The sequence below is a fragment of the Idiotropiscis lumnitzeri genome, chromosome 1 (genome assembly GCF_059441095.1).
Source record: "Idiotropiscis lumnitzeri isolate Australia: NSW breed Sydney's pygmy pipehorse chromosome 1, RoL_Ilum_1.0, whole genome shotgun sequence".
NCBI lineage: Eukaryota > Metazoa > Chordata > Actinopteri > Syngnathiformes > Syngnathidae > Idiotropiscis > Idiotropiscis lumnitzeri.
In genome coordinates, this window is record NC_142391.1 from 14,268,904 (window position 1) to 14,291,656 (window position 22,753).

Consider the following 22,753-nt stretch of genomic DNA (forward strand, 5'->3'; position numbering starts at 1 on the left):
TTACCATTTTCAAATATGTGTACTTTTAAAAAGCTATACTGTAAATCTAGTATTGTTGATTAAAGCAATAAATAGCACCGTTCCAAAATGTGGGCAGTGAGCAATAGTATGCAAACATGGTGAAAAAGGCACGGGAAGTAAATTTGATTTACAGAAATAAAACACTTTATATATTTGTATTTATATATCAATCTGTCTTTGTCATCATTTCCAAACAAGATGAATTTAATTTAATAGAAGATGTTAAAAGGCTACTTGAAGACTGGCCCTGTACTGTGAATCCTCCATCTGTGCCTTTTGTTTCTCAGGCAACAACGGGAGTCAAGCCCAAACTTCTTTTCAATAGCCTTGATGCAGGCATCAATGCACACTTGGCTAACTATTACCAACGGTGTGCCTTGTTCCAGCGAAATGGTCATGCAAACAAACAAAACAGTCTGCAGCACATCAACAAGATTCAAAAGAGTTACACAACAGATAAAATAGTTGACTGATGATTACAGAAGAAGCTAATACTGTGCAAATACATAACAGCCGTACAGAAGTATCTTGTACTATTGTAAATCTCCTTTCATGACTCAGCCACAAAAAAAATCATAAAACAAGACATTTTCCCACACGCAAAAACATGATACAACTTTCAGATCCCTGTCTGTCCTTTTTTGTGCATTCTAACTTTACATTCTGCAAATGGCTCTCTGATTTGTCATCTGTGGTTCGTGTTCAGCAGATGAAGTAAAGCAATGACTGATTCATATGCGAATCTCAAGTTCATCATCATGAGCTACCTTGTCAATGTGCAAAGAGAGCAGTGTTGTGTGGGGAGCATGACCTGATGTCAAAAAGTCCGTTTCTGTACCAAAGGAAGAAATCTCACTGAGAAAAGAGTACAAGTTCCGCATTTTTTGAGGACTTTTCTCTTCATTGGGATAAAAGTGCGGGCACTAAGAAATGTCGAACATCTCTATGTCTTCAAGTAAGGTCAGTGTTGTGTCTGTATGTTCTCCTCAACGGCTTGGTTTATCTTTTGGAGACGTTCTTCAGAATCTCGTTTAACCCTTTGTGGACGCTGGGCGACTGGGATGCGGCACACTCGCTCAGGCTGGGCCCCATTTGGGCGTGAAGAGCTTGGCACAGATTGGCAGTAGCGGCGCGCATGCTCCTGCCGCGTCCGTGAACGGTGCCGCTGTGGCTCGATGTGCCCAGCAGGTGCCACAGCAAGGGCAGCGCTTTCAGCTCCACCATTTGGGGCTTGCGAGGGTACAGCTCGCTCACAAGATCTGGAAATACAAAGACCAGATGGTCAAAGCGCAGGGCCTCTCAAAATGGGATTTCCTCTGATGTAGCTTCGGTGTCTGCAAAGTTGGGACCCGGAACGACCGTTTCTCATGTGACCCCCTTGGGAAAATTAACACCCACCCCTGCTCTATAAGGTTTCATTTAAGGTATATCCTTCCATTTTCTTTACTATTTTAGAATGCATGCACACTTGTTTAAAAATTTACCTGCAACTTTCTCAACCAGATCCACCTTAGCTTTGCCGCTTGCAAACTGAGCCTTTGTGCAGAAAGGCTGAAGGAGGAGACTGTTATCTGCCAATAAGAAGCCATTAGTGTTAACTGGAAATGGTGAATCAAATCAAAATATTAATGGGCTACGGGTTCATACCGATGTTCAACATAAGTGCAACAATGGTTCCAATAGCAGCAGAGTAGATGGCGTTGTTTTTAGAGTTAAGGTGATTGTCCACAACGGCTGGGACTAGAATGTTCACCACTTGAGACAAGTTGTCCCTCATCAATGGGATGATTTTCAGCAGCGACTCAAGGGCGTACTGGTTGACCTTACTGTTGGCCTCCTGCAGCCTGGCCTTGAGCGCGTCAAAAACCTAAAAGCAAACAGAGCGCTGAGGTCAAAATCTTCTCTCTTCATTCTCATTTAGGAGGTTGGACTGAGCTTTCTCCATACCGGGAATATATTACGGATGACAATGTTGGGGTTGTGCTGGCAGTCAGCCACGAGCTGGTCCATTCCCTTGATTCTCTCTCGGAAGTCCTTGGAGCCAAGCAGGCCTGTTATGTGCTTGATGTATTCATTCTTGTCTGCTATGCTCTGTGTCTGAGATCTGTTGCTGTAATTACTGTTGGACATTCTGTGAGGGGGACACAATGCATCAATTGATATATTAGTGTCAGCCTTACCTTTTAATTGTCACAAAATTAATAAATCTCTTATCTTCAATGATGTAAATCGTTTTGGACAGTTCCATGTTGTCGGTCATCATTAATACATTTAGGTGTGTGTCAGAAGTACTTTTGTCCTTAGAAGTTATTTATGTACAATTGATCTTTTTTGTACTTGTTAGTAGCAGCAGCACATACATACCTGACAGGGTGGTAGAGTGGCTCTCGGGTGAGAGACAAGGCTCTGACTGTACCGCTTCCTGGGAGGGAGCGTCTACCCCTAGCTGACTGGGTGTCCTGGGGCATCTCACCAAGCCCCTACCAAAAGTCGGGTTAAGACTCAAACGTAGACTTAAAAACACCAATGCTGTTTTTGAAGGTGTGACTGTCGTACCTTGGTCTTAAGAGTTAAGATGGTGTCTCTCGTAGTCTGCAGGTCTTTGCACGGGATCGTTCTTTCTAGGATCTTCTCAAAGTCTGGGTGGCAGGAGAGGGTCAGCAGCATTCGGCGACCATGGTATCTAAAGGTTAAACAGCGTCCTTGTCAAATCCAGATCTTCAGATCTTCACATGGATTTCAGTCAAGAACCAGCCGTCTGTGATTTCCTTTAAATCTCTTGAGACAAATCCACCCTTCACTTTCTCTGTCCCATGTTTAGTGTGGTACATACGTTGGTTGTTACATGAATAGACGTAAGATCACGGGTTATAAGTCTTTGTGCGCATAAACAGACTTTAAAGCCATAAATCATACCTCGCTTCCTGTGAGGAGTCTTGTGACAGCTTGGTGACTGCAGGTAAGATTCTTTCAGTTTGATCTTTACCCCCAGAAAGGAGGCGAGCAGCTCCGACCTTTTCCACCAAATTTGCCAAATGTCGGGCAGTGCACTTCCTTACCAGTCCATTGAGATGACTAACAGCAAAAGCAAATGACTTTACTATACAAATTCTAGATTCGGAGAAATATCATATTGCTGTGTGTGCAAAAGGCATACTGACCTCAGTCCTCCAGAGAGTAGCGCATGAATACCTCGGTTTGGAGTGCAGTGCTGCACCATGCTGTCTAAAGCAGCATCAACATCCTGCCTAATAAAGGCGTTAGTCTCTGCCACCTTGGGTAGCAAGGCTTTAACGGTCCCCTCCAGCTCCTGGTCCATTGCCTTCTGCAGGTGCATGTAAAAGTCACCCAGTGTACACACGGCAGTCCTGGACACGACTGACCTGAGATTCTTCACCTGAATAAGGAGATTTTTATACTTATGGAACAGCTTCAAAACTGAATGACCCCAAAGGTCGTACATTTTGGAATTTGAAAGTATGTTAACATTTTTGTTAAACTAGGCCATATAGTTGGTTATTCTGATGGCAACATTATGACCCTGGAAGGGATACTTGATGCACTCCTGAAATTTCGATTCGCGAATCATGCCGACGTCAGATAATAATATTGCCTTTATTAGTCCCACAATGGGGAAATTCGAGATTCGAACCCAGGCCTCCTGGGGAGACTGGGTCCTGAACGCGGCGCCTTAGACCACTCGGCCATCCTGGCAGATGACTTCTGAATGGATTTGTAACTTAACATAAAGCTCTTTATCGACACCATTTGGTGGCCAGAACATTTTATAAAGCTCAATCAATTAATTGAAAACTTATTAATTTTAATCAGCTGATGCATTGCTGCCACATTGTAACTGCTGTATTGGTAGTTCTACTCTCTGATTACAATGTCAGTAAATGCTGTTACCTCTTGAATGAGAGACAGGCAGACATCACGAAGCCTGCCCTGGAGTGTGTCCGAGTGGTACTGGGCCAGAGAGCGTAGGAATGTAAGACCTTCAATTTTCTTTTCCCTGACAAGCAGAACAGAGGTGGCAGGCATTTTTAACATACAAGTAGTGAACTTTTTCTTTTAAAAGAACCATTGATATTCAATGTGTTGCCCACAGTTTATTTACAAATGCAAAGACATTTACAGGTGGGATTTATGACAAATAAATCAGATTATTTACTCCACTGAACTTGAGTTACCAATGTAATGGGATGGGATAGATTTTTCTTTCTCACCAGTGTGTTGAACTCAGCAGGTCAAAGCTGTGCATCAGCGCCAGGTCCGGTTTGGAAAAGGGACACAGTTCTGGAGGCTGAGAGACATTTTTCTTGTGGCCCACAGTAACGGGGGACAGCTCATCTGAAAAGGCCCACAGAGACCATTTAAGACTTACACCTATGAGGCTCAACACAAGGTGTGTGTGCGCGTGGTGCAAGATTTTATGAGTTATCAAAATAAACCACTGTTGCACAATAGAACAAAAATACAACTTCCTCATGCTCCAGTAGCTTTGATGGTTGAGCACATGTGCCCAGTCCCGTTAAAGCACTGCTTTGAAATGCATAATTAAAAACCAATATATAAGGTGCAACAAAGACAAACTCAGTGGCCACAACAATAGGTGAACCTGCACATCTAATGAGATTCAATACAATTGCTGAATCACATGAAGATTCTGCTGCAACGGAGTTGGCCTTTACTTCTGTGTTGCCGGAGAAACAGTTGTTAATTCAATGCCAGTCAACATTATTACTATTACAGTAGATTCACCTTGCTTGTGAACATGAGAATACGAGACTCTAAATAGTGTGCCATGTAAGAATGAATAGCATTCTAAAGTCAAAGATTTTGCAGTTGTACCAAATATTTTTTGGGTGTTGACACCCCACTGACCTGAGCTGTGGGACAGCGAGGGGCGTGCTCTGCTGAGGCTGGGCGCCCTCCTCATACGGGACGGGTTTTGGGGATGAGGAGGCACTGTGGGGGGGCTTGGTTGATGGGGTGGAGTGAGGCACTTGACAGGGCTCTGGGGTCCTGGTGGACTGACCGAGCTGGTGAGGCTTATAGGTGACCCGTCCGAGGGGAGGTCTTCTATACAAGAAGTGATTGTACTACCGTTCATATGCAGATCTAAAACAAAGAACATCATCCATCATAAAAAACAAAATAAAAAAATATATATATAATTTTCAATTGTCGCACTGTCCAGAGATGCCACACCTTTACTATTTAGATTTTCTTCATTGGATACATGAGAGAGCATCTGTCTGACACGGTGCCGAATCTTGTCCCTTTGACTGGACTGCTCCTCAAGTTGATCCAGATGCTGCAGCTGGATCTTATCCCGGATCGATCTCGTATTTATCACCTACTCGTACAATGGAAATGCACATCAGGCACTGATGTGACAAATGCAGACGCCTTGTCGTCATCTGAAAAATGGAGCCAAACATTACCTCATCTAGATAGAAGTCGTCACGGCCCCTGTGATCACCAGATATAACGGGGCGGCTTCCCAAGGGATCAGCGGTGGGTTTGGCCACTGAATCACCCTGCTCGAGTGACAAGATCAAATCCGAACAAGGGGGGGACACTGGAGTTCCAAACATGCCTAAAACAGATTAGGGGGACATTTGCAGAAAAATTATGTGACCAGCGTAACATTTGTATTAATTTGTTATGAGCAAATTTAACGCGAATTGAAATACAGCTTTGAATACAAACAAAAAATAAAACACTATTCTGTCGAGTAAAAAAAGAGCAAAACTGATGATTGGGCACCCCCACCTCTGCCAATGACTCCCTCAGGCATGTCTTTGGCTGGCGAATTCCTGTTTTCATTGCTTCGAGAACCTAAAAATAAAAATAAAAAAAATCTCAGTATAGCCCTAAAAAAATGTAATGTTATTATTCTAATAGCTTACCTTTTGAAGCTTTTACAGCTCTGAATGATTCACCTAATGAAGGTTTGACCAATGGAGGAGAGGGTACTGTCGCCTCGTCACTGGCTCTGATGGTTCCATTGGAGTAAGTGACTCTCTGCCCAACAACGCCCACCTCCGATGACAAGTCATTCCTCTGAGATAGTCCTTTAAAAAAATAAATAGAAAATGAAATGCAGAGCATAAAACATGCAATTGAACCATTACGACTGATTCCTACCAGGAAGGCTGCTAAAATCCATGGACACAGAAGACCTCAGGTTTGCAGAAGGCACTCTTGCAATTCGAGGTTTCACTCCTGGGGAAGCCATGCTTGCAGAACTGTTGACAGGTGTGTAACGTTAGTATAACTTGCACCCTCATGAATTTACAATTGGCACCGCTTTCCCTTGACACCTGGCTGATATATAACAAAAATAAATCAATGGTAGGTTTTCTCTGAGCTTTAGTCCCCCCCCAAAAAAAACTCACTCGAATTAAAACATATTTCTCCCTGATTCATTCCAGAAATGGAGGACATTTTCTGCTCCCATGAAATTTAAATAAAACCATGAATAAAATACAGAAACATGCACTTTGCAATTAATATCGGTCTGTGGCGTGCAGTCAGGGCCTTCTCTATGTTGCCATGTAAATATAACTTTTCCAAGGCCTTTGAAACAAATCAGATTTCAGATTCACTCCCCCCAAAAAAGGCCTGCTTGCTGGCCAAGTTACATCTGCATTTTTCCATCCTCTGATTGGTTCAGCTATGTTTATGTTTATGCACCCAAGATTGCGTTACAGGGGAGGACAAGGTTGGATATAATCAAAAGAAAAAATGGACTTCATGAGGATAGGTCAATCAACACCTACGCTGCCTGCATTGTTTCATCTCGATGTATTTCAAATGTAATGATGTCTGTCAGTCAAACTAACCCAACCTGTTACTCCTATCAGAAAAATACATTACACATTTTTGTTGCATCAGAAAAATACATTACAAGTTTTTGTTGCATTCTATTTTATATTTCAAACTTGGCTCCTGACTGAAGAACCCTAACAATAACATTGACAGTATAACTAAAATAAAAATAGTATTCAAATAAAATGTACTTAAATAGTAAGGATTATTCATCCATAGTTTGAAAATGTTTTTTTTTGGTCCATTGTATCTGAGAGCTGAGCCAAACACAGTATAAGCCATGAGAGAAACTATCTCATCAAAAATGTTGATTGTTGATCTGGACAAATGAAAATGTATTTAGATTTATTGTCTCTTTTTCTTAAAAACATTAACATGTAAAATGAATGGTCCGTTTTTCAAAAATGTTGCTGCCGAAATTATCTTTAAATTCTGGATTGGCCATACAGTACCTGTTGTTTTTTTACCATCAGCTGAAATCCACCTGGTTTCCGCGTGGCAAACCATTAATTAGTTTTCTTTATAAACGGCGCTAATTCCCCGAGCACAAGTTAAGTGAACAAACAAAGGTCGATGCCACATCTAGCGCTGATTTCCGAGCGTCACCTTGCTATTTGAGACGGGCTTCAAGGGGGAATGTTTGAAAAGCGCCCCCCACCAAAGACGACAAGCGCCGTGGCGTTGATGACATGCAGTGTTGACAAACGCCGGGACAACGACGTCAATGTGACGTCATCAGTGTGAGTCATATTTCTGTGGGCTTCTTGTATTATTTGTCGTTTTGGTTGTCTGCAGAAAATATGGGAAGTCGATGTACGATGACGACACGCACCCCCTTGCTGAATTGCTTTTGGCATGTACAGCACGAAAGGTGGCGTAAATGCCGTAGTAAGCCGTACGTGCACGCTAATAATACAACAAGCATGAACGCGCAAACTACGACGTATTGTTTGTTCATTAATTGTGCTTTGATAGTCTGACAAGCGCTACAAAATGATGTTTGACTTCTGATATTTACCGTTCACTATTCTAAATGAATATAACTCCAGTGAACATTCCAATAAATGTTATATTCAATAGTATGACTGAATATGAATATATTGACACTGTCTGGCTTGCTATCATTCATATTGATGCCTAAAAACATATTTTATTGTTTAAATGTGACTTTCATAATGCAAATCAACTTTTTATTCCCACATACTGGTGTATCATAGTCATAACAGTCCATTATACAGTATAAATCGCTGTTAACATTACACTATTTTTTAATATACTGCTCTAGCATAAGTTAACAATATTTATTATATATTACTTTCCATAATTTTCTATAACTTTTTGTTTCTGCTGAGATAGAATTTCTCCTTTAATTCCTCCCAATGCTGCTTATGCATTTAGATTTTTTACTTTGGTTGTTTTTCCTATATTTATTAAATGTGCTAGTTTATAATTGTGAATACTGCCGCCAATCTACCCCAGCCACCCCCAAAAAAATCATTATCATTATCATTGTCTTAATTTGACATTATTTTTAAATAACAATTTTAAAACATCTGTAGTGAAAAAACTAAGGTAACTTGAGAGTACTTTTACTCTTTTTTAAAGCAAAATTAACAAGCAGTGGCATGGTGAATGACTGGTTAGCATGTCTGCCTCATAGTCCAGAGGTGCGGTGTTCAATCCGGGGCTCCGGACTTCCTGTGTGGAGTTTGCATGTTCTCCCCGTGACTGTGTGGGTTTTTTCCGGGTACTCTGGTTTCCTCCCACATTCCAAAACCATGCATGGTAGGTTGATTGAACAGTCTAATTTGCCCCCGAGTGTGATTGTGAGCCCTGCGGATGACTGACAACGAATTCAGGGTGTAGCCCACCTACTGCCTAAAGACAACTGGGATAGACTCCATGCCCTCATGCCCGCGACCCTCATGAGGAGAAGCCGATCGGATTATGGATGGATGGATAAACAGGGGAAATAATTTAAACCTTGTTTCACTCAACACTACAGCAAAGAACAATATAAAATGACACGGTGAACTACTGAAAATAGATCCCCTCGGGAATAATGAATATTGCAGCGAAAAAAAATACCAGATTAAATACATAATTATTTACATCAAATGACGTATGCCACAATTATTAGCACCCTAGTGTTAGAAAGGTTCCTAGGTTGAATGGCGTAATCGTTTGTGTGCTTGTTGTGTGATTGGAGGCGCGTCGGTGCCGAGCTCTCGCGAGAAGCGCCCTCATACGGGTTACCAACAACTGCTTGTGGCGCAGCAGTTGTTAGCCGACCACCACTAGCATGTGACGTGTTCGATGCCTCAGTGTCCGTGTGCGTTCCTGACCGCAAGTGAGTACACTAGTGTATTTATTTGTTTACAGCGTTTATTCATCGCGCCGCTGTGCATCGCCATGTCTACTCCTGTCTAGTCCGGTTTGTCGTTGTGCGTCGCCGCCATGCTTCTTGCCGTGTTTGTTGACATCAGTATCCCCAGTCGATACAGAACTGTTTAGACACGTCGAAAGACTCTGGCAACTCGACACTCTTCCCTACAGAAGCGAGAAGATCGTGACGAGGTCAAAGCAGGATCAAGCAGCCGTGGCCCTGCTCGAAGAAAAGACCATCCGCTTAGAGGTGCACGGGATCCTTCGCTATGCCACCCCCCTTCTGCGTAAACGAGACATGCCTATTCTCCGCGCCCCAAAAGAAGCAGTCATCCCAAGTCTGCGGAGCACAGAACGACGACTGGCCAAAGATCCAGAGCGTGCCAAGGTCTATGGCATCGAGATCCAGAAGCTGGTGGATGCAGGCTCCGTCTTCAAGTTAAGCCAACTTAACCAAGAGGGAGAAGAGTGGTATATTCCGCACCACATGGTGAGCCATCTCGGCAAGAACAGAATCGTCTTCAACTGCTCTTATCAGTATAGAGGCCAGAGCCTGAACGGTTCACTGCTGCCTGGACCCACTCTCGGAGCATCGATTTTGGGAGTGCTGCTGCGCTTCAGGGAACACGCTGTCGCCCTTACTGCAGACATTAAGGGGATGTTCCATCAAGTCCGCCTACTCCCTGCTGACCGTTCCCTCCTTCGGTTCGTCTGGCGTGACATGACCAAAGGTGACCCTCCAGAAGTGTACGAGTGGCAAGTTCTTCCCTTTGGCACCACTTGTAGCCCCTGCTGCGCTACGTTCGCCCTGCAACGCCATGTAGCCGAACATAGCCAACCAGAAGATGACGTGAGGTTCTCCATTGAGAGATGTTTTTATGTGGACAACCTCCTGCAGAATCTTCCTACTCCTCAAGAAGCCAGTCGTCTGGTGGACAAGACTCCGGACGCTCCTAGCTGCTGGCGGATTCGACCTACGGCAGTGGGCAAGTAACATGCCGAGCGTTGTCGAACACCTACCCAAGCAGGCAAGATCAGACAGCTTTGAGCTCCACCTTCCCCACGACCAGGCAGACTCCCCTTAATCCACGCTAGAACTCAGCTGGCACTGTCATACGGACACTATGAGTTACAAACACCGACATATCGTGTATGGCGCGCCAACGCTGCGGAACATCTACCGCGTCTTAGCCAGTCAGTACGACCCCTTAGGGTTCCTGATCCCATACACCACTAGAGCCAAGATGCTTGTCCGACGCCTCTGGGAGAAGCACAGAGGCTGGGATGATCCTCTTCTACCCCAAGACCTCCTACAAGCATGGAACAGCTGGGAAGAAGAGTTAAGGTTCCTTCCTCAAGTCACCCTACCAAGAGCCTACCTACCTGCCAAGGTAGATGCGTCAAGTGTCACCCATGAAGTTCACGTGTTCTCGGATGCTTCCGAACAAGCATATGGATCAGTGGCGTACCTGAGAACAAGCGACAAGCAAGGACTGGAGCTGTGCGGAGCTGTCACAGGAGCCCAACTAGCCAAGCTCGTCAGGAGGGAGCTCACGCTGAAGATTACACAGACAATCCTGTGGACTGATTCCACCAGGGTTCTGACGTGGCTGCAGTCGGAGTCCTGCCGTTTCAAGGTCTTTGTTGGCACTAGAGTGGCAGAGATCCAGGAACTCACCAGCCCTGATGCCTGGCGATATGTAGACTCAGAGAGGAATCCTGCGGATGATATCACAAGGGGCAAGAAACTGCTAGACCTTGTGAAGCCCAACCGATGGAGTCAAGGACCTTCATTCCTTCTCCAACCCCCAGAAGATTGGCCAGTCCGGCCTAAGCTTGATAAGGATGACGATACCTCAGAGCTAAGGAAGTCTGCCTTCTGTGGAGTCACGACAGTCCCAGTCAGCACCGCAGATGCGACGCGATATGACACCTGGAAGAACTTGTTACACGCTACAGTGCAGGAGCTGCAGGGGGCGGCAGATCAGAGCAGCGGTCATACTGTTGAAGACTACCGCTGGGCCGAGATCCTCATCCTCAAGCGATCCCAACGTGACAGCTTCCCAGAAAAGCTGAGGCTCCTGAAGGCCGGCAAGCCTGTCTCATCCAGCAGCCGCCTACTCACCTTGTCTCCTGAGATGGATGAAGAGGAGGTCATTCGTGTTGGAGGTAGGCTTCGTCACGCTGAGGATTTAGACCAGATAGCCGTTCATCCTATCGTGCTGGATCCCAGCCACCCCTCCACTAGACTCCTCATCCGAGACTTCGACAGCCGTCTGCATCACCCCGGACCAGAGAGAGTGTTCGCGGAGATACGGCGCGTGGCCGTGAAGCAGTACGCCGCTACCAACATACCTGCACAGAATGTCGACGCTGGAAGGCTAGACCTGCTGTCCCCAAGATGGCGGACCTACCACCTGCTCGGCTACGCCTCTTCAAGCCAGCCTTCTTCTCCACTGGAATGGACTGTTTCGGGCCATTCCAGGTCAAGGTGGGAAGACGCACGGAGAAGAGGTGGGGCATCATATTCAAGTGCCTCACCACCAGAGGCGTTCACTTAGACCTTCTGAACACAATTGACGCCGACTCGTTCCTGATGGCCCTCAGGCGGTTCATTGCACGCCGAGGGACACCCGCTGAGGTGTATTCGGACCAGGGAACCAACTTCAGAGGAGCAGAAAGAGAGCTGCGAGAGGCGTTCGCTACCCTGTCCCCAGATCTACAGCAACAGCTAGCCAAGCAGAAAATCAGCTTCCACTTCAACCCACCAGCTGCACCTCACTTCGGAGGGACGTGGGAAAGGGAGATACGTTCAGTGAAGGCAGCCTTGTACACCACGGTGGGAGCCCAGCCAGTCCCAGAGGAAGTACTAAGGACCGTACTGCTTGAAGTGGAAGGGATCCTCAATTCGAAGCCACTAAGATACGTCTCATCCAGCCTCAATGACCTCGATCCTGTGACACCCAACGTCCTGTTGATGGGGCGGCCGGATGGATCATTACCCCAGATTGTGTATCCAGAGACTGACCTGCTGAGCCGTCGCCACTGGAGACACTCCCAAGTTCTGGCGAACCACTTCTGGTCCAGCTTCCTGCATAACTACCTACCGAACTTGCAGACACGCCAGAAGTGGCAATCCACCAGAGCCGATATCGTCAAGGGCGCTGTCGTGATGCTGGTGGACCCCCAGCTGCCAAGAGCGATGTGGCCCGTGGGTCATGTCACCCAAGTCCATCCCAGCGCTGATGGACACGTCCTCTCCGTTGATGTGCAGATTGGCGAGCGCAATTACACTATACCAGTGGCCAGGTTGGTCGTTCTGCCAGCTCTCTCAGCTGGTGATGAGGACGTCGCTACAATCAAGACCAGCCTGCCGTGAGACATTCGAGACTCTATCACCTTCCTTAGGACCGAATGTACTTCGAACATTCGGAGGCGGCTGTTCGAAAGGTTCCTAGGTTGAATGTCGTCATCGTTTGTGTGCTTGTTGTGTAATTGGAGTCGCGTCGGTGCCGAGCTCTCGCGAGAAGCACCCACATACGGGTTACCAACAACTGCTTGTTAGCCGACCACCACTAGCATGTGACGTGTTCGATGCCTCAATGTCCGTGTGCGTTCCTGACCGCAAGTGAGTACACTAGTGTATTTATTTGTTTACAGCTTTTATTCATCGCGCCGCTGTGCATCGTCATGTCTACTCCTGTCAAGTCCGGTTTGTCGTTGTGCGTCGCCGCCATGCTTCTTGCCGTGCTCCGTCGCCGAGCCCCCTTTGAAGTTCGCCGCGTCACTGAATGTGTGTCTTTAGCTCGGTGTGTGAATGTCTAAATGTTCCCCTCGGTGTGCTAGTTATATAAAGGAGGTTGTGCTCCACTAAAGCGCACTCCTTTGTATAGTTTTGTATAGTTTATACACCTATGTGCGTCAGGTCTGCTGTGACCTAGGTAGTGCGCACTCCATACTGCCGCCGCCATTGTTCGCCGTCCACGGCCGTAGTTGGCAACAGTTTGACGCAGTCGATGTGTCTTATTTGCACTTATGTAATTTGCGCATGCAAGTACACTTTATAGCTGCCGTTTTGTTGAGTTGAGCTATATACTTATGTGCTGTTTCTTTTTGTTACAGAACCACACGCTCACTGCTTCCCACCCGCTCATTGCTTCGCACCCTCACTACTTCCCACTCTCCCTCACACTCTCGCTCGCTCACATGCATTCCTGCATGCATGAGTCCATCACCACCTCATTTTCATCTGTGCCCATGTTTGTCCGCCTGTTGCTTGTCCTGTTACATGTTGGGTGAAGATACACCATTAAAACTGCCAACCCACATCTTGGACTCGCCCTTGTGTTCTGACCAACACCCGGGGGTGAAAAGAGCATACCCCATTTGAACCAAGTCACCTATACAGTCCACCCCGAGGCTCTCCAACACCTAGATTTTAATACTTTGTATAAACTAATCTCGTTGCACACTGAGTACAATGAGAATAAAAGGCATTCTGATTCTGGTTCTGAAACCCTTTTACTGACAAAATAGCACCAAATCTATGTTTCACAAAAAGGATGAAGAGCGAAAGACGGATATGGACCATTCCTCCTTGCACAATCTCCATGAATCATCCAATGACCTATGTCCTCTCCTCCGCACTCTCCTCTTTAGCTCACGCCATAGGTTTTCATGGGGTTGAGGTCTGAGGACTGAGATGGCCATGGGAGGAGCTTGATTTTGTCTGGTGAACCATTTCTACAATTTTCAGTATGAGAATGGGCTTCTGCAAAAACAAATGCATTTATATTATTATTATTTTTTTACATGTCAACCAGGAGTGGCAATAAATTGATGTAATTTCAGAACAAAACACTGTGCTAAATCAACCACTGGAACTTACAAAGCACCACTGCTGGAGTGTGGTGCTTGTGGGCAGGACTAGTACATGTAATGTAAGTTTTGTTTCTAAGAAAAATGCCTTTAAAAACTACTTCGTTAGGATCATATTCAAGGCTCAAACAAAGATATTAGTACAGTCTTTGAATTAAAATATATTTCATATTTGGTGATTTTACATTCATTCCAAGAATGAATGTAATGAATGAATGAATCCAAAAATAGCCGTTACAAGCGTCACAAAATACGGTACTTGAAGATTTTGATTAATCGCAATTAATTATTGAATTTTTTGTGATTAATTATTGGTTATTAAAAAAATTTAATCGATTGACAGCACTAATATATAAGGTTGGGAACCACTTGTGCGAGTAGTGAAGAGCATGCCTCCGAAGTCCCTTTGTGCCAGAATATGTAACTGGACCCCTCCTCCAGTAAGAAACAAGACCACCCAAAAACAGATGATGGATGCCTGTTTACCTTTTGACACTGGAGGTGTTGGGACTCAAACTGGAAAGGCCACTCTCGCTGGTTGAGCTGGTGAGCATGGGAGATGTGTGCACCATTAGGTCTTGACCAAGGGGTGACCTAATAGCAGAATCTAGGCTGTCCTGGTCTTGGTCTGAACTGCTCAGGCTTACTTTGGCCCTCCTCTTTGCAGCACTGTTGCGCAAGGAACGTAGCGAGTTCCACATCTGTGAGCAAATCAGAGGGGGAAATATTGACAGGAAAGGGAATGCCTGACATTCATTTAAAATACATGACATGTCCACAGACTCTGTGAACTCAAGACTTTGGGTGTCAGAATTGATCAAAAGAATCCAGACAAGTAAATAAAAAGTGCTGTTCACCTCCTGCACATCCAGAGGCTCCTCCTCTTGAGTATCCTGTGTTGTGTTCGAGCTCACAGGCTCTAGTAGAAGTTCCCTCTCTAGATTCTGAGGGCTGCTGCGTGTATTAGGCCTTTGGTCATTGTTATAAAATTGCTCTCCTGAAGGAATGACTGGAGAGGTGGAGATGGACGTCCTACTGCTGTTCAGGACTCTGCGGAATGACGATGTTGACGAAGAACTCTTGAGGGAGGCACGGATTGGCCGAGGAGAGCATTTGCTAGAGAGGTCGCCTGGTGTGGGTGAGGGCAGAAAACCATTCATTACAAAACCGAGATCAGCTAATCTTACATTCAGATAGCGGACAAGCTAACCCTTGCCTTTGACTGCTGCATCACCCCAAGAGCTGGTGTCTCCCTGGTGGGGGCTGTTCTCTCGCTTGTTGGGCCAGGTGTTGGACATTGAGAGGGACGAGTCGGCATGGCGACGGGATAGTGTTGGAGTCAGCACACCTCCTGGGAGTGTGGCCAGAGGGTAGGAGGGCAGCAGAAAGGAGCCTGGTGTGGTGTGGTTCGAGGGGAGAGAAAGTGTGCGCTCAACACTGCTGTTCCTTGAGAGCAGGTGTCCTTTCGATAATCCTGGAAGTCATTTTTTTTGGTACATTAGGACATTGCAACAAAAAAGTATAATTAAAAACATTATGGTAATGTCTTATTAATAACGTAGTGCTTATAATCCACCCACAAATAATGGCAATTTATATAAAATATAATACAGAATGTGTTAAATAAATACACATTGCTCAACATAGACTGTACATAATCAAAACCTTGAATTTTGTTTTAGAAACAACATTTTCATATTATATTATAATTACATATTTTGTCACAAATGTGGTCTCATCACTGGATTTGAAATTTATCAGTGTGCACAGGCATACAATTCAAAAATGTGTATGCCCCAGGGTTATTATAGTTTTGGAATTTTAATGACTTTCAATTTCAATCCAATACAAACATACTTTGAGAGGAGAACATGGAGGCCAGGCCGCATTGATAAGAATACATAATACGGATGTTAAAAAACTGTTTCGTTGCTTCCGCAGTCATGATTGCAAGATTTTACCTTGAGTCATTCTGCATTATATTTTTCAAAAATGCTAATTTTGAGATTTGAGCCCATTCACAACCATAAAATCCTACATATGTGTTAACCTTTCTTTAAGACTTTTGAAAGATATATTTAAGATATTTTAGTGCCGTTTAAGGCATTGTTTTTTTTTCGAGTCAATCCCTTTTAGGACTGTTTGAAGATCCATGGAACCTACTTAGTAGTAACAACTCATTTTTTCCCCCCTGTACCCGGCAGTGATTTTAAATATGAGGTGAACTTTTAGAAAGAAGTTCTATCCATCCATTATCTGAGCCGCTTCTCCTCACGAGGGTTGCTCACAGGCGTGCTGGAGCCTATCCTAGCTATCTTCAGGCAGTTGGCGGGTTACACCGTGAACTGGTCACAAGCCAATCGCAGCAAAAAGTTCGACTTCAAATTAAAAAAAAACAAACATTTTGACGAAAGTTTCTTACCGCGCTGCGACTCAGTGAAGTTTGTGGTTTTAAAGATGTCAGGGTCTAAGTTGAGGCTTCCGCTTCTTCTTAGGCGGCCTGGCGATGTTCTTCTCCTGGATGTTTGTGGTGTCTGTGGTTCTGCAGAACCTGTAGACATTTTTTTTAATTCAAAATATTGTGCTGTAGTTGTAAAAATCAAAATGTGTGTTCTATTTCATGAATCATTATCATTCATTATTTTTGGCAAACTGTCATGTATGACGGTTATCTTTTAGGTGGTTCCCTTTCATCCACTCAATTCCACATAGCCTAGTGACTCCTTTGACTCAACATGTTAATCCAATTCCGAGCAGCTCTAATTTGTGCCAGCTAAAGTTGCCCGTGACAAGCATTCAACTGTATTTATCACCTCAGATTAATGTGAGCATGAGACATGGATGGATTGGCACTTACTAAAAGTGGATATGTAGGTCTCTGGACTCAACTTCCTGGACAATGGAATAACTTCCTCAATGGTCACCTGTGAAAAGATAGAGATGGTTTTGCATTCGTTATTACAAGAGGCAGGTGGTTATTTTTTGGACTTCCATCTATCAAACTAAACAAAATAAAAATATTCTGCTATGGTGGATGTAAAAAAGTCCCTGTTGCAGTGCCTGTTTTTTGTCATTGAAAAAGTAGCCTTTGGCTGAAACAACGACAGAAGGTGCGATCTGACAACAATGCCGAGGTCACACTACACAAATGTAGCCCAATTTTTACTTCCTCTCTTTAGATTTTTTTTCAATAGCGTTGTAAAGACTTTAGGTCACATCAATGGTGGAAAAATGTATGAAATGATGTTTTTTTTTTTTTAATACCACAAAAACCTGCCACTTGAAAAGGGGAGTGTAGACTTTTTGTTTCCATTCCAGTTCAATTCCTATGTGAATCTGTGTAAGTATGTTAACTTAATTTAGACAATTAAAGCACAGAAAGCAATGAGAGCTTTTTGCATCTTTCATCTCACTCTTAATGAAAAGTTGGCTGAGTTTGCGTTAAGTGTTGCGTGATAGCACTCCATCACTTGCAGTCTACACGAGAGCTGTAAATAAGCCATGTTTTGCAAGTCTAACCTTGTGATATTACCAATTGTATTTGCTGAACACGCACAGTCCCACACGCACACACACACCCATAAGAGGTACTCTGCAATCATGGGGTTGCTGGGAAACAGACGCTGCGGTAAACAGAAGGTTTTGAAATAAACATGAACACTACAATACTGGGCAACAGTCCTAAGAACAGAACACAACACCCCCATCCTGATCCATGAACATCATTAGTGGAATGGGTCTGATGGCGCTGCTGTCAGTGCTGTCAGGATGGTATATAGAGTAAATATGCAATACAAAGGGTTCTTGGAACTAAAATAAGAAAGGGAGGCTTGCCAACCTATAGAAATTCACTTCCAGAACAATTGACCTAAATGTCCATATTGTCAAAATTCTGCCAAGAACATTGGACGATTATTGCATTGTATACTGTGTATTAGGGCTGCCAAGATTAGTCACGACCAAAATCAATGACAATTAATTTAATAGTGGATGAGTTGTTTATTTATGATTGTGCGTTGTTCATCTGTTGGAACTGCCTCATATCCCGCTGGCTGTATGCCTCTCTGTGACGCACATGCGGAAAAGTGGTAATCCGGGTCATCCAACAGAAGCATTGTGAATAATGAAGTGTCATGGCTAAATGGTGTTAGCCATAAGAGTTACAAATGCACTGGAGCCAAACGGCGTTGAGTATGTGCTTACTACATCATGTATAGGACTGGTACGTCCCGAGCAGGTAGAAAATGGTAATATCCCATTTCCATTTTTCCCAATGCATTTTTGCTATGATTGGGGACTGCGGTAGGGTAAATAAACAAGTTGTTTGAATATTAGAAATGATAAAATATTGCTCCATTTTCAGATTTTTTCCCCCCAAACTCGGTCCCCAAAAATCATGATCACGTAAAGCATAGTTTAAATAAATAAAAAACAATAAATCTGAAATTGTTTAGATGTGAGCTATTATTCCAGTTTGTTACAGATATTTTAAGTATTTGCCATGGTACTGTTTCAGGACTGGTACCAAGGTGTTTTATGCAGGTATCATATCAAATTCCAAATTTCTGCATCGTCATCATGAGTGTACTGAGAGAAAACAAGAACACTCAATACTCCAATGCTCCTTCAATCTTATTTGTTTGGTTCTGACCGCATGGATGATAAATATGTCAAAAAAAGGTCTGAGAGACTAAGAGCAACAGTGTAGCAAGTAGCTTGACCTCACCTGCTCGGAGCACTTTCCATTGGGGGAGCGGCACTGATGGTTATTTTCCGTCAATGAATAACTCAACATCTCCCAAGGTAGTTTGTTCTTCCCTTTACCTGCACTGACAATCCTCCTTTGAGAGGGAAGCTCGTCATTGAGGGATCCTAAGCTGCCATATCCATACAGTCGCTCAAAGTCCGGTTCAGTTCTGTGACTCCTTGCACTGCTAATCCTTCCACCATTCATCACCCAGTCCAGATCAGCTCCTGAACAACTCGCCTGCGCGGAGCACTGCAGCCCTGATTTAGGCACGATCAAACCGTACTCCACCACTCCTTCTGGTGAAAGATTGGGGAGAACGTGCCTTGCACGTCTGGCCTGTACCGCTGCCATAAGACCCTCCGCGTCCTCTTTCAGCTCAACGTTGTCCACAGCTTTTGTGAGCGGCTGTTTTTTCCCTGTGTCAAGGCAGGAGTCAAAAACTGCAAATAGCTCAAGGGCAGCGTGCCGGACCTTCCTTTTGCTGTCTGCCAGATATGGTGCAACTTCAAAACAAAGCTTGGGGATGTTGAACTCTTTCCTCGGGTGAGTGAGCATCGCTGCAATAATGATGTTAAGAACATCCTCTCGGACTCTGGAATTCTTGTGTTTCAAGTTACAAATAACAAGATCTAAAACTGGTTGCGGGGCCACAGTTTTCATCATCAGATGAAACATGTTCATGTATTCATTCCGGGCAATGGTGCGAGTGTCACCTAGAGCTTTGACGCCCACCAAAACTATCTGTCTGATATATTTGTGAATGCTTGCATCTAACCTCTGAATAAACAAGTTTAAAACTTGCAAGGTGCCATACAATACTTTAAAATTACTGTCATCCAGAAGTCTCGGAAAAAAATTTATGAACTCTTCAATACTGTCAGGAGGGACCAATTTCAAGTCCACCTCCGAGAGGATTCGCTTGAGCTCTTCCACCCCATTTGTCCGATTCTGGTAATTCTTGGCGTCCAGAAGTTGCTGGTGTAACTCCCGGGAGATTATTCCACGAATCATAATTGTTGATCTGACGGATGTGGTCAAACATGAGAAGAATCTAGCGCAATCTTGCGAGGATGGTTATATTTCTCTTCGTTCCCGTTGGTGTTTATCCTGAGTGGTTGATGATGGGGAGCCACTTAACTGCAGAGAACAAAGAAATCAGCAATGTCACAGAATTTGGATTTGCGTCACCAAATTGAATAAGTATATGCCGATGGCCAAGAAATACATATCAATCCATCCATTTAAGTTCTGTTCCAGTTATCCTCATTCGGTTTGAGGGAGCGAGAGACGGCTTATAACTGGTCATCACTTAATCACAGGGAACATATATGTAATTGACCACATGCACACCTTGATATCTCACAGAGCAGCGAATGCTTGCAAAGGTTGTGGATTTCGATAATATGGAAATTAATTTCTGCAGGATCAGCAGTAACTGAAAGGGTCTACAACATCTTTCTAGGGGTCGTACCTCAGCCTAGGACCTTGGCATGAACATTCACGACCTCCCCAAAAGCCCCCCCTTAGGGTTAATTGCCTTACTCTTTGTAGCTTGTTTCCTCTTGCTGGTCAATGTGGAGAATGGTACTAAATTCTCACTGAGCGCCAAATGCATAAAAATGCTTGTGAATAAATGGGAGACGTATTGGAACCATGGTCACATGGTCTCTAGCACTGGTGAATAAAAAAGAACTTTGGAAACACATCTTAAGACGCGTTTATGAATGCTTATTTTGCAAACACTTGCCACTCCCAACAAAACAATTAATCCACCAAGACACAAAAGACTGTTTACACTGATTAAAACTGTTTGCAACCTTTTACAAACCCAGACAAAACCCAAAATTCTCTGTGTTCGCAAGCTTCCGCCGCTCAGTGAGATTCAGGGGTAACAATTCTGTATTTATTGTATAATTTCCACACAGTCAGACCAGAGCCCAGAATCAAACCCAAAACCTCAGAACTGCGAGGCAGACATACACAATTAAAAACAAATACATTCTGAAAATTATGGCATAAAAAGATCATCATGAAGACAGACTCAACGATTTAAATCATCTCGCAGCACTGATTCACGAAAGCACGACAGAACATAATGCACTTAATCCAACCACTTGTGGCTTTTTGCCACTCAACATGATTCAGAACATCCCCCGATGTACACAATTCCCATCTAACGTAACATGACAATGTATTAAGTAACAGAAATATCGACTGCAGCAGCCCACGCACAGAAACGTGAACCGTGGCTTCGGTGGAGTTCTACCGACCGACCCCCTACGCCACCCTAAGACAAAAACTCGATGTATCGAGTCGTTGCTGGTGTGAATAACATTGCGTGCACTGTGCTAAGCTAGCTCGCTACTCGGTTATATAATACTGACTGACTTGAGCTAGCAAAGTTAAGGCAAAGCAATTGGAAAACAAACCTTGTAGTCCCTTACGCTTCTTAGACTTGGAGAGCGTTCGACGAGACGATTAAACGTTACGTCGTCCGCGTTCCCATGTTCGGATGCGGAGTGGGCTGCTTATTCTTCAAGCGTGAACATTTTGGTTCAGTTTAGTTGGTGTGTGGAGTGTTGAACGTTCGCAATCGACAGAGTTATTTTCACCGACAAGCAGCCCACGCACACACACTTCGCACAAGCATTCACACACGCGTACACGCACATAGCCGCACACACAGAAGCACCGGGAGGAAAAATGGCGTATCCAGGTCGCAAACTGAGCGCTTCCATGGTGACGCGAGCTGTGGGCTCGTGCACGCGCTACCGCCGCCACACGGCCACACGTGCACGTCGTTGGGAAGTGAAGTGAACGAAACGTCCCAATGTAGCATCCAGGTAATTACAAATATGTCACGCATGCGCTTTTAAGAAACTACGCCAGGGGTGGGCAAACTTTAGTGCTCAAAGGGCCACGTTTGATTTTTAAAACGCACGGACGGGCCACGTAATTCTTCGATAAGGTAAGGAATAATACTAATAATAATACTAATACTAATACTAATACTAATACTAATACTAATACTAATAAAATACTACTACTAATAATATTATTAAATCAAAATTAAATTATTAAATATGTTGGATATTTTATTGTATAATAATAAATTAAGGTTCCTCATTTTGTACGTTGTTTATAGTTAATGTATAGGTATGACTTTAAATTGGCATTAAGTCTTGACAAGAGTGCTATTGCAAATGGCCATAGCCAGCTGGCTTTTCTAGTTCAGTGCCGCCATGAAAACGATTGAAACCTTTTGTGGTTTTGATAAAATAAATAATAAAATAGCAATTGTTAAACAATACAATTTTATTTAATAACGACATCTCAGTCATCTATTTGCCTTTAATGATGCCTTGTATTTTAACTACTGTATGTGAAGCACATTCCGTTATCTTGTGTATGAAATGTGCTGTATAAAAAAGCTAGCTTTCCTTGCCTTGCATTAATACAAAAGTATTTCAGGATTTTTGATAAACGCTCAGTGGGCCTGATTTTAATTATTATTATTTTTTTAAAAGGAGCGGGAAGTATGTGGCACATGCGCCATATCTTGTCCAGACCTGCTCGAGACAGAAAACATTTCCTCACTTTTGCATAGGTAATATTACCGCAATTTAATTAAATTGCCTACATTGTAAATTCACTGGTCACAACCCCAATTTATGACTGCATATACTAAACTCACTGGTCGCAAAACTATACAGTAATTACACAGTTATGAAGAGCTATAGAATTGATGTTTTAAGAATAAAATGTCAGTCTTTATTTAAATTTTGTGGTTTTACATCAACAAAGAAATATTGTTGTTATTATTATTATTATTATTATTCAATCAAGATGTCAACGTGTAACTAATCACTTGCAGATTTG

General features: G+C 43.8%; 1 protein-coding gene across 3 annotated transcripts; it reads right to left on the minus strand.

The window, feature by feature from the left end:
- Positions 1-138: 138 nt before the first annotated feature.
- On the minus strand, positions 139-21,699 carry togaram1 (TOG array regulator of axonemal microtubules 1). Of its 3 annotated transcripts, none has more exons than XM_088319116.1 (23): positions 21,304-21,699; positions 18,851-20,011; positions 16,982-17,048; positions 16,547-16,675; positions 15,341-15,598; positions 14,982-15,253; positions 14,611-14,825; positions 6,178-6,278; positions 5,940-6,104; positions 5,803-5,868; positions 5,472-5,626; positions 5,236-5,383; positions 4,909-5,145; positions 4,251-4,374; positions 3,931-4,036; positions 3,183-3,418; positions 2,938-3,096; positions 2,578-2,704; positions 2,386-2,501; positions 1,969-2,152; positions 1,669-1,888; positions 1,506-1,592; positions 139-1,280 (listed from the first exon to the last, which is right to left on the minus strand). In XM_088319116.1, exons 2-23 carry the CDS (start codon positions 19,883-19,885, stop codon positions 1,021-1,023), a joined length of 4,467 nt encoding a protein of 1,488 aa, XP_088175242.1. In that variant the 5' UTR covers positions 19,886-20,011; positions 21,304-21,699; the 3' UTR covers positions 139-1,020. The 3 variants fall into 3 exon arrangements, with proteins under 3 accessions (XP_088175242.1, XP_088175251.1, XP_088175232.1); XM_088319125.1 differs by having other exon boundaries at positions 3,183-3,346; positions 15,335-15,598; XM_088319106.1 differs by having other exon boundaries at positions 15,335-15,598.
- Between the last annotated feature and the right edge of the window lie 1,054 nt (positions 21,700-22,753).